Here is a 17,925-nt window from a genome sequence, read left to right on the forward strand (position 1 = left end):
GCCTGGGCACGAACCCAGAGTCTCTGGTGGCACAGCTGGCGCTGCAGCCCTTAACCACTGCGCCACCCAGGAGGTCCACTGATGACTTTTAAATGTGTATATTGCTGGTTATCATTACAGTATAACAGTGTTATAAGTTGAAAGTATTACATTAAGTTTCCAACCATACAGTGTGTAGAGCAGCAGTGGTAACAACCTGACATGGGGGAAGTGAGAAAACGACTAGGAAAGGAACCATACAGTAGCAGAAAAAGTGTAGAATATATGCACATTAACAGTCACACTGGTATTGAGTACAGTATGAATGGCCATAGTCCTCAAACTGATTGCCAGTCAGAATCTGCTAAATAGATATGATCTTACAGCCCCGCCTAATGCAATGTTGTTTTGACACTTCAACTTTTGTTGGTGCCTGTTGAACACAACCCGGATGACAGGGGTCTGGTTCAAACCAGAACCCACAGAACCAGCTCCAGTTCTAATCTAGAACCACGATGGGATGTACAGTACTTGAATTGTGTGTCGCAATGATTCGTTGTTCCCGTTTCACTGAGAGACAAACTGAACACCTACTGTATGTTGTCCAGCTAGCATATCCAGCATTGAGCACCTGTGAATGACTCACTCCCACTCTTCAGTGTGTATTGCATCAGTCCAATATCAGATATATCAGTTTAATTCAGTGTAATGAAACTACCGGTTTGTACTTTCATTTTCTATTCCTGACCTTACAAATAAAAACTACTGTACCCATATACATTTTAAGTCAATGTCAAGACGAACTAATAACTACTATTTGGTTGTACATAGGGATTTGTTTAATCTTTTATTTTTTTAACCAGGCCGTTCAAACCAGTGATATTATTACATTAAAGAATATTTGTTTCACAAAAGCATTAGGGCTCAGTTAAACCAAACCCACATTGCAGTATTTATGCAGTAGCTCTTTTTCCATCGTCAAATTAACACAGACTGGTCTTGGGTACTGTATAAAACCTGCAACTACACCAGGGCGATCCTTCTCAGGACTGCTTTCGCTTTTCAGAATTGTGGGTGTGAAGTGTGGGCACGGGATGAAGTGTGGGCACGGGATGAAGTGTGGGCACGGGATGAAGTGTGGGCACGGGATGAAGTGTGGGCACGGGATGAAGTGTGGGCACGGGATGAAGTGTGGGCACGGGATGAAGTGTGGGCACGGGATGAAGTGTGGGCACGGGATGAAGTGTGGGCACGGGATGAAGTGTGGGCACGGGATGAAGTGTGGGCACGGGATGAAGTGTGTAAATAAAGACACCTCGTAAACATTTCTATGGCGGGTAATGGATCCCAGCCTTAGTTAGTCGTTTGGTAAAAGGCCACAGAGGAATACAGAAAATGGTCATACCGTGACATAACGTATCACAAAGTATCACACACATGCTCTCATACACAAACACACTCACAACAGTTGTCATTGTCTTTTTAGACCAGAGGTTAAAATGTGATTTGCAGGTTAAACAAACTAATTACCCCGTCTATGTTTATTTATTGAAGCATGTTCATCTTAAAATATTAGATTTTTGGGTCAATATGGGTCACCTGTAAATTGGCAAACGTTCCTTTTGAACACCTATTTGCCAATAAACAGTAACACATTGTGGGCATTGGGGAAATAAATCTGGCATTTTGTATGGTAGCCTGCATTTGGTAAATTATTTCATTCTCATTCTATTGTCAATAACACTTGCCTTTTAAGGCACTCAGTATTACTGCAACATAATGAACATAGTGGAAGAATCTTCACAAAGACACACTCATCACAACCTTTCATCCACAAGACAAACCAAATCTGAGACAGGATACTCTCACCCACAACATAACCGTCAGAAAAAAAGACCTCTACAAAAACAAATCACAATGCTCGACGAAACACTTGGACACACAACTGTAAACTACAGATTATTAGACACACATTTTGTTTTCAAAAGAGATTAATTACAGGGGGGGCTTTGGCTGATCCGTGGGCAACGGCTGGTCCCCTTACCAAGATGGGCCACCTCAGTTTTCTGATAGGCCCCCCCCTGGCTCATAATAATACCTGGAATTGAATCACTGGAATGGTAACAAGCACTTGGAGACTGTTTTTTAATACCATTGCATTAACACCGCTCCAGCCATTACAATGAGCCGGGGGGGGCTATCAGAAAACTAAGGTGGCTCATCTTGGTAAGGGGACCAGCCTTTGCCCATGGATCAGCCGTTGCCCACGGATCAGCTAAAAGCTCATTACAGATTAGTATAACAGATACATTGTTCAAAAATCTTTAAGAAATCTTGACAGGCATTGGATTTCTCTTAATGTGACCAAGGGAGATGTCTGCTTTTGGTGTAATGCCTGGAGCCACTAGGTTTGACAGCTATAATGCAGTTCACCTCTAGCATTATCCGCTAAGCGGATATTGGCTAAAGTGGATCTGATTGTAACTGCCAAAATAAAGGAAACACCAACGTAAAGTGTCTTAATGGGGGCGCCGGGCCACCATGCGTCAGAACAGCTTCAATGCACCAGATTCTACAAGTGTCTGGAACTCTATTGGAGGGATGCAATGCCATTCTTCCATGAGAAATTCCATAATTTGGTGTTTTGTTGATGGTGGTGGAAAATGCTGTCACAAGCACCACTCCAGAATATCCCATCTGGTGACAGATTGCCATGGCATTTGGTTTACATTGTTTGCTCATCAAACCACTCAGTGACCATTTGTGCCCTGTGGATGGGGGCATTGTCATCCTATGGGTGCATAGTCATGTTAGCCAAAATAATGGCCTGATAAGCATTTTTATACATGACCCTAAGCATGATGGGATGTTAATTGTTGAAATAACTCAGGAACCACACCTGTGTGGAAGCACCTGCTTTCAATATACTTTCTCTCTCATTTACTCAAGTGTTTCCATTATTTTGGCAGTTACCTGTATACACTGGAACCTGCCAGTCTCTGTTGTAAGTCAATTTTGACTTGAGTGGAAGCTAGGATTGACCCTTTAGTAACAAGCTGACATGTGTGCCAACATAAACAATATGATTATAGTAGCTAGTCTGAAGGAAATTCATTGTCGGTTGCACTTCAAGGCCAAAGGGATCTGCCATTATATTAGAGCGTCCGGGTTATAGAAGGGTTGTCACTTTCACAATATGTGTGGGTATAAGAGAAACTGAGCAAAAGTGAGAGAATGGGCAAGAAAGACCATGAAGATAGATGAATGAGAGAGAGAAGTGGAGGTAAGAAAAGTGTGAGAGATTGAAAGGGAGGAAGAGGAAGTTGTGGCTCTAGGAAGCGGTGAACTTCCTGAGTGTGATGACAATGAGGGCGAGGAGGACTGAAGCCCCCAGGAAGACAGCGATGACAATAGCTGTGATGGCGCCCGGGCCCAGGACACCTGGACACACATAGTACATGCAACACGCAAAGGTTAGACACTAGTGTATAAACCATGATTGTCAAGTCAAATTCAAAGTCAAATTGTATTCAAAGTTCAAAGTCTAAATACAATTGTATGGTTTATTACCAATTCATTAGATTTAAAGGGGTTGTGGTGTGGAACAACTAATAGACACAAATAACCCCACCACTGTGCTTTCCCCAATGTCTCTTGCCATGCAAATAATGGCAGAATATATACTTTTCTTAATCCTCTGGGTACAACCGAAATTATTGATATTAATAAACTGGTGATGGGAAATGTTCTGGAAAAATGAATGACATGAAGGACCTGTCTCACCTTCCTCCTCATCCATGACCTGTGAGTGGGTGGTGTCCTCATACTCGAAGGTTAACACTCTCTCCGTCATGTCCTTGAAGGGATCTTTGGTGGTGACGTCATATGTCCCGCCACCGGACAGTGTGTCCTGGTTGTCCCCTTGTAAAGTTGGCGTGGGGTCTTCCACGGTCTCTGTGAAAAACAACCGTGTGTGTTCACAATTTGGGCATGTTTGTAAACAAGTCTAAAGTGCCATCAGAAAGCATTCATACGCCTTGCCTTATTCCACATTTTGCTGTGTTCGAGCCTGAATTCAAAATGTATTAAATAAAATGTAAATCACCCATCTACACACACAATACCCTATAATGACAAAGTGAAAACATGTTTTTAGAAATGTTGGCAAATTTATTGAAAATTAAATAAAGAAATATCTAATTGTACACCCTAGTCAATACATGTTAGAATCACACTTGGCAGTGATTCCAGCTGTGAGTCTTTCTGGGTAAGCCTCTAAGAGCTTTGCACACCTGGATTGTACAATATTTGCACATTATTATTAAAAAAATTCTCCAGGCTCTGTCAAGTTGTTTATTGATCATTGCTAGACAGCCGTTTTCAAGTCTTGTCGTAGATTTTCAAGACAATTTATGTCAAAACTAACAAGGCCACTCAGGAACATTCAATGTCGTCTTGGTAAGCAACTCCAGTGTATATTTCAAATCAAATCAAATTGTATTGGTCACATACACATGGTTAGCAGATGTTATTGCGAGGGTAGCAAAATGCTTGTGCTTCTAGTTCCATCAGTGCAGCAATATCTAACAATTTCACAACTACCTAATACACACACCTAAGGAACAGAAGAGAATATGTACATATTTGGCTATGTATAAATAAGGTTAAAGGTTAATGTCCTGCTGAAAGGTGAATTCCTCTCCCAGTGCCCGTTGGAAAGCAAACAACCTGGTTTTCCTCTAGGATTTTGTCTGTGCTTAGTTCTATTCCGGTTCTTTTTACCACCGAAAACTCCCTAGTCCTTGCCGATGACATAACATAACATAGTGCAGCCCTCACCATGCTTGAAAATATGAAGAGTGGTACTCCATGAAGTGTTGGATTTGCCACAAACACAACCCTTTGTATTCAGAATATAGTTAATTTCTTTGTCCTTTTTGTTGTTATTGCAGTATTACTTTAGCCTTTTAGCAAACAGGATGCATGCTTTGGAATATTTTTTATTTTGCACAGGCTTCCTTCTTTTCCCTGTTATTTACGTTAGTATTGTGGCTGTTGATAAACCTTGCTCAGTTTTCTCCTATCACAGCCATTAACCTAACTGTTTTAAAGTCACCATTGGCCTCATGGTGAAATCCCTGAGTGGTTTCCTTCCTCTCTGGCAATTTAGTTAGGAAGGATACCTGTATCTTGTAGTGACTGGGTGTATTAATACACTATCCAAAGTGTAATTATTAAGTAGTATTCTGAATAATTTCATTTATTTCTGAACAGACAGGAGTAGCCTAATTCTATAACTTTGGCAAATGTATTTCAATTTATCAGGGGTGCTGCAGTCCCTCCAGAACCCTTCTCGCGGCTATGGTTCTATAAGGAAATAAATGATCAAGTGCAACGCTGGAGAGATGCATTGCGGAAAGAGATCATAAAGTGAATCTCATTCTAGTTATGTGAGAGATAAAAAGGCACACTTCTCACACAGCCACACAATGGTGGTTTCAAACATAGGTTACAAAGTTGCACAAACCATAAACCCGAATCAACTTTTTCACAAATTAACAGAGTCAACTCAAATGAACTTTAAATCACTTTTAATTCAAATTTTTACATTGCAAAAAGTGAAAAATATTTTTTCAGCCACTAGATGTACTGTATCTGGCCAAACAGGTTCTGTAAAGAAACAGTCCAAAACGGAGAGGTGTCGTATCCTGTTCTGTCAGGATCTGGCTCATATTGGATTGAATATTCAAGACATTTCAGCCTAACATTTCCAAATATGTAATTCCACTGACATCATGGTGTATTTAATGTTTTTTTTACCCTTTTTTCGTGATATTCAAATTGGTTACAATCTTGTCCCATCGCTGCAACTCCCCTACAGACCTGGGAGACATTATGGGCTATTGTGTATAGGCCAGTGACATCAATATTATCCATTTTAAATTCAGGCTGTAACACAACAAAATGGGGGAAAAAGTCAAGGCGTGTGAATAATTTCTGGAGGCACTGTATAAACTGTTCAAATGTAGCATTGTGTACATATTCCTGGTGCAAAACATAACTTGTACAGATCTCTTCAGGAAATAGATATTCTACCATCAAAGGGACTACCTGGTGAAACAATGGTTAAATAAAACATTTCCCTGAGGGTAACTGAACAAGCTCAGTCAGACCTGCTACTCTCTAGACTTGAAGTTGCTATCCACATACTATCAGCTGGATAAAACCAACCCTGGAGAAAGAGTGTGAACTGAAAATATGACTCATGTTATATTACACATATTACAGTAGCTTTGCTGATGGCTGCTAATATATACTAATGTACGCGAATTTAGGAATGTAAGCCACTGTATGCTCCTCTAATAGAGAGCCAGTGAGTGACAGAGCTGTGAATGTAAGATACTGAGTACAGAGCTAAGTATTAGCCCCAGTCTTTGATGCTACAGTGGAAAGTTGTTAAGCTACTAGCTTCTCTGCGAGCAGCCTCAGACCAGGGCCTGAAAGGATGTCTTCGTATGGGGATCAACACTCTCTGTACACAGTACAGGTAGCCTCCGTTGTGTGCTCTCTCAACTCCTTCGCACACCTCTCTCTTCTCTCCAGCTGACCACATTCTGCCCCTCTCCTCTCCCCCCTCTCCTGCGTCTCTCACCCACATTCCACAGGTCCTAACATGGAAGTGCTACACGACTACTTACACCTTCATTGCAGCCATGGAAACATGATCCAGATCTCTTAAACATCCCTCTCTCTCTCTTACTACCCCAGTAGAGGAGAGTTGACTTGATTTTTTAATTGAAAGAAACAGGGAAAATTTGATCCCAATCTACAAAGGGAAAAAAACGTCCACGCACACACGTATGCACGCACAAGTGCACACTTTAGGAAGTTGAAGGTACCTTAATTGGGGAGAACAGGCTTGTGGTAATGACTGGACTGGAATAGTATCAAATACATCAACATATAGTTTCCATGGTTTCCAGGTGTTTGATTCCATTCACTCCGTTTCGGCCATTATTATGAGCCGTCCTCCCCTCGGCAGCCTCCTGTGGTGCATGTGCGCGCACACACACACACACACACACACAAGCCCACCTATCCACTCAGACTTACAAATCCTACCCGTGCTCTTGCTACACATACCAACAAAACCATACACCAAACATATTTAAACTCAACAGACATCATTTACCGTTCAGTTATAAAACCGCCCACTCTAAACCTTACTGAACTCTGACAATCTCACAACCAAGCATTCCCACCATAGCCTCGGGAAGTAGGCTAAAAACAACTTCCCGCGGCTATGATTCCCACTCAACCTTGCCAATACGGTTTTATTTGATAAATCTCAAAAATACACATAACAAAATGTATCACTTCAAAAGACTCTCTCACACATAGCCACATTCAATTCCAACTATCAAAGATAAAAACAGAATAATGTCCAAAGACTCACTATGATTCCAACAACACACACAAACTCCGATAGCTAACTGTGTTGGCGAGGGCCTGTGTACTGTTGATGAGCCGAGCCGAGGCCGGTCGGGGTGGGTATTTCTGATGTTGCTGTGTGTGTTGGTTGACTCATGTGTTAGCGTGTGACTTCCTGTGCAGGGGCTGGCTGCAGGTACAGAGCCCTGGGCCCCTGGCCAGCCTTACCATCAATGAGGCCTTCAGCCTGTGGCACAAAAGGCCGCTTGTGCGGTCGGTCATGGAGGGCGGCTGCAGGTCTGCAGTAGAGGCAGGCTCCAACTGGTAACGGCCGGCCAGGCTCAAACCTAGAGTAGCCCCAGCTCCTACACGTCAAATAAGCTTGTTTATCAAATTGTATGAGTGTGTGTGAAAAGGTTGTACCTCCTTGGATAGCTTGGTTTACTGAAGACAGAGAGAAAAAAGCGCTGCAATGTTTTTCCATTGGTGTTTGTTCACCTTATCAAGGAGGGCAGGAGGAGTTTGCTTCTTAGTAAATTTCCAGTAATGGCTCCCATTTGTAATGCCAGTCAACAAAATCCTTCTACAGATGTAGGATGTTCCTTTGGATTACCCTGTTGCAGAATAACTTTTGTTCATTTCAGACTTGATTTTCCCTTACGAAAAATGCATCATCAACCCATAACATTTTTTCCATTAATTAGAATCTATTTAATTCACATTTCCAGTTGCTGCAGGATTATTTTCCTGCTGTAGTAAACTGGTTTAAATAAATATCATATATCTCTGTACATGGGTCTAATATTGGTACCCACGACCAGTCGATCATAAGACATAAACATGGGTCTTATGAGGTGAGGAAACACATAGGTGGGCATTTCAAGTGTGGCGGTTAAACTGTCTGTGTTCACAAAGGGCAGCTCAATTCGGAATGTTTTTCCACTAAGTGGTCTTTTGACCAATCACCTTAGATATTTTCACATCAGATCTTTAAAAAAATGATTTTTAGAGCTGGTGTGATTTGTCAAAAAAACAATTAGTGAAAAAAATATCAGAATTGGGCTGCCTGTCTAAACCAGCCTCTATGGCATACCATCATGTCTCATTCACCCAGAGGAACAGATCCAAATTCCACTAACATACACAGCTAATCAGCTTCGCATCCAAAGTCTAACTCACTGATGACAGAACATACTATCTCAGTAGTCTCGTGCCTCTTGTCCACATCTGATTCTGTACTACAGACGTTTGTAGCTTTGACCTCTCCAGTCAGGATTTCACACGGCCTGGAGAGATGACAAAGCCTTCATAACGGGTTTGTGAATGCCACCCTGCACGGCACTCAACCACCCCCCACCAAAAAAAGGTGCACCGCCCATGCCCTCACCTGCTTTGACTACCTCCTCCTCACAAAACAGGGTGTTAGTTACAAATATCCTGTGTGTTTGTGAGCTTCAGAATTTATAGCAGACCTCTCGTCACCAACTGTAAGCTGGCCCAGGTCACAAGTCAGCCAGGAGGGCTCTGGTCTCGGGGGGGTGTGCACTTTAACCTCTACGTGTATTCCGACCTTGAAATTAAGCATGAGAATAGCATGCTATTCACCCGCTACTAGTTTGGATGGGATTGGATAAATTAAGGTGTGGCAGTCAAAAGTTTTAGAACACCTACTCATTCAAGGGGTTTTCTGCATTTTACTATTTTATAGTAAAAGGTGATTCGACTCAAGTTTAAAACAACTCACAAATAGAAATTATTACCAAGTGATAAAACAAGAGTCAACTAAAAGGATCATTAGAGCCAAACATACAGGGTTATGGAAGACAGATCATCAGGAGTGACAATGTTATCAATATGCATGACTTACTGTATATCCACTCAATGCCCCTCCCAGTTTCATTTCACCTTTATTTAACCAGGTATTCAACTCTCTAGAGACAGCAGGAGCGGTAGAGATACTCTAAATGATCGGCTATGAAAAGCAAACTGACATTTACTCCTGAGGTGCTGACTTGTTGCACCCTCGACAACTACTGTGATTATTATTATTTGACCATGCTGGTCATTTATGAACATTTGAACATCTTGGCCATGTTCTGTTATAATCTCCACCCGGCACAGCCAGAAGAGGACTGGCCACCCCTCATAGCCTGGCTCTTCTCTAGGTTTCTTCCTAGGTTCTGGTCTTTCTAGGGAGTTTTTCCTAGCCACCGTGCTTCTGCACCTGCATTGCTTGCTGTTTGGGGTTTTAGGCTGCGTTTCTGTATAGCTGATGTAAGAAGGGCTATATAAATAAATTTGATTCGAGGTAGGCCAGTTCAGAACAAGTTCTCATTTACAACTGCGACCTGGCCAAGATAAAGCATAGCAGTGCGACAAAAACAACAGAGTTAAACAAACAAACGTACAGTCAATAGCACAATAGAAAGATCTATGTACAATGTAGAAGAGCATGGAGGTAAGGCAATAAAAAGGCCACAGAGATTAATACTGGAATACCATTAATACTAGAGTGATAGATCTGCAGAGGATGATGTGCAAGTAGACATACTGGGGTGCAAAAGAACAAGAGGGTAAGTAATAATATGGGGATGAGGTAGTCAGGTGTGCTATTCATAGATGGGCTGTGTACAGGTAGAGTGATCGGTAAGCTGCTCTGACAGCATATGCTTAAAGTTACAGAGGGAGATCTAAGACTCCAGCTTCAGAGATTTTTGCAATTCGTTCCAGCCATTGGCAGCAGAGAACTGGAAGGAAAGGCGGCCAAAGGAAGTGTTGGCTTTGGGGGTGACCAGTGCAATATACCTGTTGGAGCATGTGTTACAGGTGGGTGTTGCTATGGTGACCAGTGAGCTGAGATAAGGCGGGGCTTCACCTAGTAAAGACTTATAGATGACCTGGAGCCAGTGGGTTTGGCGACGGATATGTAGTGAGGACCAGCCAACGAGAGCATACAGGTCGCAGTGGTGGGTAGTATATGGGGTTTTGGTGATAAAACGTATGGCACTGTGATAGACTACATCCAGTTTGCTGAGTAGAGTGTTGGGGGCTATTTTGTAAATGACATTCACCGTAGTCAAGGATCGGTAGGATAGTCAGTTTTACGAGGGTATGTTTGGCGGTATGAGTGAAGGAGGCTTTGTTGCAAAACAAGAAGCAGAATCTAGATTTATTTTTGGATTGGAGATGCTTAATGTGAGTCTGGAAGGAGAGTTTACAGTCTAACCAGACACCTAGCTATTTGTAGTTGTCGGTGATCTGTTTATTAACTTCGCTTTCGAAGATTTTAGAAAGGCAGGGCAGGATGGGTATAGGCCTATAACAGTTTGGGTCTAAGGTGTCTCTCCATTTGAAGAGGGGGATGACCGCGGCAGCTTTCCAATCTTTGGGGATCTCAGACGATACGAAAGAGAGGTTGCATAGGCTAGTAAATGGCAGTTGAAACAATTTTGGCGGATCATTTTTGAAAGAGAGGGTCCAGACTGTCGAACCCAGCTGATTTATAGGGATCCAGATTTTACAGCTCTTTCAGAACATCAGCTGTTTAGATTTGGGTGAAGGAGAAGCGGGGGGGCAAGTTGCTGCAGGGGATGCTGACGTGTTGGCCTGGGTAGGGGTAGACAGGTGGAAAACATTGCCAGCCATGGAAAAATGCTAATTGAAATGACCGATTATCTTAGATTTATCAGTGGTGACAGTGTTTCCTATCCTCAGTGCAATCGGTAGCTGGGAGGAGGTGCTCTTATTCTCCATGGACTTTACAGTGTCCCAAAACATTTTGGAATTAGTGCTATAGGAAGCAAATTTCTGTTGGAAAAAGCTAGCCTTAGCTTTCTTAACTGACTGACTATTTTGGTTCCTAACATCCCTGAAAAGTTGCATATCGTAGGGGCTATTCGATGCTAATGTAGAACGCCACAGGATGTTTTTGTGCAGGTCAAGGGCAGTCTGGGGTTAACCAAGGGCTATATCTGTTCTTAGTTCTACATTTTTTTGAATGGGGCATGCTTTTTTAAATGGAGAAGAAAGCAATTTTGAAGAGCAACCAGGCATCCTCTACTGACGGGATGAGGTCAATATCCTTCCAAGATACCTGGGCCAGGTCGGTTAGAAAGGCCTGCTCGCTGAAGTGTTTTAGGGAGCGTTTGACAGTAATGAGGGGTGGTCGTTTGACCGCGGACCCATTATGCACGCAGGTAATGAGGCAGTGATCGCTGAGATCCTGGTTGAAGACAGCAGAGGTGTATTTAGAGGGAAGGTTGGTCAGGATGATATCTAAGAGGGTGCCCATGGTTACAGATTTTGGGTTGTACCTGGTAGGTTTCTTGATAATTTGTGTGAGATTGAGGGCATCTAGCTTAGATTGTAGGACGGCCGGGGTGTTAAGCAAGTCCCAGTTTAGGTCACCTAACAGTACCAACTCTAAAGATAGATGGGGGGCAAACAATTCACATATGGTGTCAAGGGCACAGCTGGGGGCTGAAGGGGGTCTATAACAAGCGGCAACGGTGAGAGACTTGTTTCTGGAAAGGTGGAAGCTCAAATTGTTTGGGCACAGACCTGGATAGTATGACAGAACAATGCTCTTAAAGAAGAAGTTACAGGTCTGTGAGAGCCAGAAATCTTGCTTGTTTGTAGGTGAACAAATATTTATTTTCCACCGTAGCCTAGTGGTTAGAGCGTTGGACGAGTAACCGGAAGGTTGCAAGTTCAAATCCCAGAGCTGACAAGGTACAAATCTGTCATTCAGCCCCTGAACAGGCAGTTAACCCACTGTTCCTAGGCCGTCATTGAAAATAATAATTTGTTCTTAACTGACTTGCCTAGTAAAATAAAGGTAAAAAAATAAAAAATAATAATTTGCAAATAAATTCATAAAAAATCCTACAATGTGATTTTCTGGGTTTTTTCTCCTCATTTTGTCGTTCATAGTTGAAGTGTACCTATGATGAAAATTACAGGCCTCTCATCTTTTTAAGTGGGAAAACTTGCACAATTGGTGGCTGACTAAATACTTTTTTGCCCCACTGTATATTCACAGTAAAATGAGTCCTATATCGACATCAGCAAGGAAGAAGCCACCGCTCCAAAACCACCATAAAAAAGCCAGACTACAGTTTGCAACTGCACATGGAGACAAAGATTGTACTTTTTGTAGAAATGTCCTCTGGTCTGATGAAACAAAAATAGAACTGTTTGGCCATAATGACCATCATTATGTTTGGAGGAAAAAGGGGGATGCTTGCAAGCCGAAGAACACCATCCCAACCGTGAAGCACGGGGGTGGCAGCATCATGTTGTGTGGGTGCTTTGCTGCAGGAGGGACTGGTGCACTTCACAAAATAGATGGCATCATGAGGGATGGACAATTATGTGGATATATTGAAGCAACATCACAAGACATCAGTCAGGAAGTTAAAGTTTAGTCGCAAATGGGTCTTCCAAATGGACAATGACCCCAAGCATACTTCCAACGTTCTGGCAAAATGGCTTAAGGACAACAAAGTCAAGGTATTGGAGTGGACATCACAAAGCTCTGACCTCAATCCTATAGGAAATTTGTGGGCAGAACTGAAAAAGCTTGTGCGAGCAAGGAGGCCTACAAACCTGATTCAGTTACCACAGCTCTGTCAGGAGGAATGGGCCAAAATTCACCCAACTTATTGTGGGAAGCTTGTGGAAGGCTACCCGAAACGTTTGACCCAAGTTAAACAATTTAAAGGCAATGCTACCAAATACTAATTCAGTGTATGTAAACTTCTGACCCACTGGGAATGTGAATAAATAAATAAAAGCTGAAATAAATCATTCTCTCTACTATTATTCGGACATTTCACATTCTTAAAATAAAGTGGTGATCCTAACTGACCTAAGACCGGGCATTTTTACTTGGATTAAATGTCAGGAATTGATAAACTGAGTTTAAATGTATTTGGCTAAGGTGTATGTAAACCAGTCATTTGGCAGCAAACTGAAGCATATCAACTTTCCCACAAGTTTATTAAATGCTGTGCCATTATGCAGAATTGATTATGTTTGGCCTTTTATCTTGCAGGGATGAGCACTCTCGATTGCCTTAATTATAGGCTACCCCGACTTTCTCTGTCTCCTATTTCTGTCCTGTTAAATATTAGTCACTATCAGTATCGACTGTCGGTAGGCATAATGACCACACATATTCAACTGTCAATTTACTGTTAGTTCCATTCAGTTGCAGAGTTTACATAACCATTTAATTACATTGTTTTGTTTACCTTTTAGTTCTCTCTGTAAATGCGCTCAAGGCCGTGTGGTTGTTGCTGAGGATCATTAGTAACAGATGATAATATAACAGAAGACATAGGCTAATTAAATGTTTATGGAGCAGAGCGTGGACCAAGACCTAACAGTTTGAACCAGACGCATGGAGCAATACCTGGCCGTGTCATCACACAGTTCCATGGTTAATGCAGGCAATAGAAAAGGCTACTATTGTAAACTATTCTCCCTATTAGAATTATATATATATATATACACACTAATCTTCCAACATTAACATGGATTAAATAACTGAATGTGGCAATTTTCAGAATGAATCAAACCACCGCTTTCTTCCGTGCGTAAACTCTCCAGATCAGAGTATTTTTAAATCTACCAATTGGAGCTGAAATGGAGATGAATATGCATATATTTAGAAGGCTTTCTTTCATTGATCCCTAATATGCTGAACCTGTTCTCTCTATATATTCTAGTGAGTCTGTCGACAAAATTCGAACTAAAAGGTACAACGTATTTTAAAGGGATGGTTTAAGATAAATGTACTGAAACCCTATTGAATGAAAATCCAGGAGAAAATCTGTTGACCAGGAAGTGGGAGGAATCTCAGCAGTTCAATGAAATGTATTCAGAGTGAACAAGGTAGCCATACCTGCAGAGCGCCTTATGCAACAGAATAAGGTACACTACATGACCAAAAGTATGTGAACACCTGCTCATCGAACAGCTCATTCCAAAATCATGGGCATTAATATTGAGTTGGTCCCCCCTTTGCTGCTATAACAGCCTCCAATCTTCTGGGAAGGCTTTCCACTAAATGTTAGAACATTGCCGTGGGTACTTGCTTCCATTCAGCCACAAGAGCATGAGGTTGGACACTGATGTTGGGCGATTAGGCCTGGCTCACAGTCGGCTTTCAAATTCATCCCAAAGGCATTCGATGGGGTTGAAGTAAGGGCTCTGTGCAGGCCAGTCAAGTTCTTCCACAGCGATCTTGACAAATAATTTCTGTATGGACCTCGCTTTGTACACGGGGGCGTTGTCATGCTGAAACAGGAAAGGGCCTTCCCCAAACTGTTGCCACAAAGTTGGAAGCAGAGAGTTGTCTAGAATGTCTTTGTACGCTGTAGTGTTAAGATTTCCCTTCACTGGAACTAAGGGGCCTAGTCCGAACTATGAAAAACAGCCCCAGACCATTATTCCGCCTCCATTTTTTTTTTTTTCCCCCAGTATTTTTTAAAATTTACTTCCCTTCTCAAGAGATGAGGGCTTGGGTCTCTGGAATCTTTGCAAGTGGAGAACAAGAGTACTTTGGTTGGGTCCCAATACTGTTAAAACTGTTTTCTTTCCTTGTCTACTTTACTTCGTGCCCACTAAGATTTGAATGAGCTGGATAGGTCAGAAGTTGTAGATTGAGGAAATTAAATGAGGAAAGAAAGATTTGGTGGCGAACGATTTTGTAAGCAGTTTGTATTACGGTCAAGACAGCAGTCCTAGAGGAAATGAGTGGCACCATGCATCACTGGTCCAAAACAACATGTAAAGTGGAAGTCATTTATATGAGTCATCTTGGAGATTTACTTATTTTGTGGAATACGGAATGTGGTGGTGCCGATACAGAATCTGATGCTTGTGAGACCATAGACATTCATCATAAAAGGAACTGCAAATCCCTAAAATAACAAATCATCATAAAAGGAAGTGCAGTTTTAAGAGACAATGCACAAAGTTCCAAGTTCAATGTTAAACTGGACATCATGATCATGAAAATGTAGGTACAAAAATGAAACTGCGAATTCAGCAACTAAATTGTCAACAACACGGTTCATTATCAAACCAACCACCTCATCCTTAAAATGCTTAGATGTTACTATCAATCTGGTGTTATATTTTCCTCACTGCATAGTGACAGTTGTGTACAGGTCATTGTTTTGAGGAAAAAGTGCCATGTTCCTGGTGGCTTGCTGTGGCTCTAACCCTTGCCCTGACCCCTAGGGCCTTAATGCTGCTGTGCTGTGTTCCCAAGGCCCTCACAATACCGGGCTTTGTGGAATCCCCTCTTCTCCCATGCAGCTCTTTAGGCTTATCACTCAAGTGTGAGAGTAGGAGAGAAAGACATAGAAATGAAGGGAGAGAAAGAGAGGGACATGGATAGAGGAAGAGAGAGGTAAACAGAGAACTAGAATGGGGAAAGAAAGAGGGATATAGAACTAGAAGATAGTGAGACAAATAGGGGGAGAGAGTAACAAGGGGAATTAGAACAAGAAAAACAAAACGAGAGGGTGAGATAACTCCAGCGAATCTGTTGACACAGTATCTAGATCAGCAGTAAAACCACACACAAAGATGGTAAAAAAAGGTTCTTCTAACAAAGCCACTAACATTGATAATAAAAAATAATCAAATAAACCACTACAAATTGCTAGTACTTGGCATCCTTTTCAACCATTTTATCAGTGCATTCTTCTGAAGTAGTCACAACTCGCAAATAGCAGCGTATTTGATATTCTCCTCTCATATCTAACACTTTTCAAAATAAAATGTTCATAAACCCGTATGAATAAGCACATAGAAAGGTTGACAACTCTTGACTCTTGGCAGAGGGAAACCACTGGCAAAATGAGCCAATATTTCAGTTTCAGACAGCTTCTAAACGTGAGGCATTATGAAAGCAAGTGAGTCACCGTGTTTGTCAAAGACTAGCTTTCAGTCTCCAAACTTCCATTCGCTCAAACAACTGCATCATTTAGGGCGAGGGCACTCGCAACCGGGCCTCTAGATCAATAGCGGGGGGAAATGACACGTATACACACCTTGAGCTCAGCTAAATATGACCATATTTACCCAGTGCCCACTCAATGAGCAACATTCAGAATAATAGATGTTTCTGATAATTTGTCCACAGAAATAACAAGTCAAACATGGATTCGAATTCAATTTGAATGTCACTGAAATTGCAGATAATAGAAGACTAGTTGTTGATGTGCTTGTTGGAGTGGATGAAAAGCAGGCAGCATATTTTCTGCCTTCAACTTCGCAACAACTGACTTCAACAACCCTGCATTTCTGGTGGAAAATCTAGTGTTTTTCAGCAAACATTGTGTCATTTCTCATCTACTTCTCTCTATAGAAGCCTCAACCAAGCTGTTGTGTTTTCCCCTTGCCCCAACAATCTTTCCAATCCCTTGACCTTTTGAGGCGAGGTCTGAGTAAGGCAATGTTACGAAACATTATAAACACACATAATGTAGTAGTAAATACATGTATGGTAGTGTGGACGGTTTTTATTGCATTCACACTTAGGATATTCAAAAACATGCAAAGACCAATAAATGCATGTATCATATATTACACTCTTTCCATGACTAATACAAGGACAACCAGGATACAACGTCCAGCAGGAAGCTTACCTGAGTGGATGGTGGCTACCCAGAGGCCTAGCAGGACCAGAAGGACGAGTCTGGATACACTGCTGCAGTTGGCCATGATGGTTCCTGTGTTGAGCTAGGACGACTGGACTGAGTCTCCAGAGCTCCTGAAGCATGTGCTAGTGAGTGCTGGATCAAAAAAAGAGGGGAAGAGAGAGGTGGAAGAGGGACTGGGTAATGAGAGAGAAGCTTCTGGATGGGGCAGACTTTGCGAACACCTCTCATGAAGGCCCACCCACTTCATATTACTCAAATAAGGAGTTGCCTGTAGACGCTGATCCAAGCTCTGTTCCAACTATTTTCCACCCAAAGTTATAATTAGGACTGGCGCAGGGTACGCTGATCCTAGATCTGCTCATGGGAAACTTCTAACCAGAGAGTGGAAGACTTTAGGATTGGCCATCGCCATGCCTCACCAGCAGTCAGTCCATCGTCCTGTACCTTCCAGTTAGTAGACGTCACTGATACATGCTCAGATATTTTCTCAAAGTTCAGGATTTGGGGTAGGCTTATCAGACCCTAGATCTGTGGTAAGGGGTTATGGGCGTCAAGCTTGCCACATGGGAGATATTTTGGGGTTTTGGAAGCAGCTGTGCGTTTCGATCTATCCCTATGTTACGAGTCGACACAGATGGATGTGGGTTATTTAAGCAATAAGGCCCGAGGTGGCGTGGTATATGGCCAATATACTACGGCTAAGGGCTGCTCTTATGCACGACGTAATCTGGAGATCTGATATTCCACAGCTGTCAGCATTCAGGCTTCGAACCACCCAGTTTATAGCCCTGAATGCTGATTGGCTGAAAGCCGTGGTATATCAGACCATATACCA

General features: G+C 42.1%; 1 protein-coding gene across 1 annotated transcript; it reads right to left on the reverse strand.

Annotated features, from left to right (window-relative positions):
- Window positions 1–3,272: 3,272 nt before the first annotated feature.
- On the reverse strand, window positions 3,273–17,685 carry LOC135558169 (protein SNORC-like). The gene is made up of 3 exons (XM_064991906.1): window positions 17,076–17,685; window positions 3,763–3,933; window positions 3,273–3,420 (listed from the first exon to the last, which is right to left on the reverse strand). The coding sequence occupies exons 1-3, from the start codon at window positions 17,149–17,151 to the stop codon at window positions 3,311–3,313; spliced, it is 357 nt and encodes a 118-aa protein (XP_064847978.1). The 5' UTR covers window positions 17,152–17,685; the 3' UTR covers window positions 3,273–3,310.
- Between the last annotated feature and the right edge of the window lie 240 nt (window positions 17,686–17,925).

Source organism: Oncorhynchus masou, chromosome 17, assembly GCF_036934945.1.
Source record: "Oncorhynchus masou masou isolate Uvic2021 chromosome 17, UVic_Omas_1.1, whole genome shotgun sequence".
NCBI lineage: Eukaryota > Metazoa > Chordata > Actinopteri > Salmoniformes > Salmonidae > Oncorhynchus > Oncorhynchus masou.

Excerpts from the sequence above, each read along its gene's own strand:
- LOC135558169 (XM_064991906.1), bottom strand. The coding sequence starts at position 17,151 with ATGGCCAACTGCAGCAGTGTATCCAGACTCGTCCTTCTGGTCCTGCTA. Across the intron at positions 3,934-17,075 it reads GGTAGCCACCATCCACTCAG|AGACCGTGGAAGACCCCACG; the intron begins GTAAGCTTCCTG and ends TGTTTTTCACAG. Across the intron at positions 3,421-3,762 it reads GGTCATGGATGAGGAGGAAG|GTGTCCTGGGCCCGGGCGCC; the intron begins GTGAGACAGGTC and ends ATGTGTGTCCAG.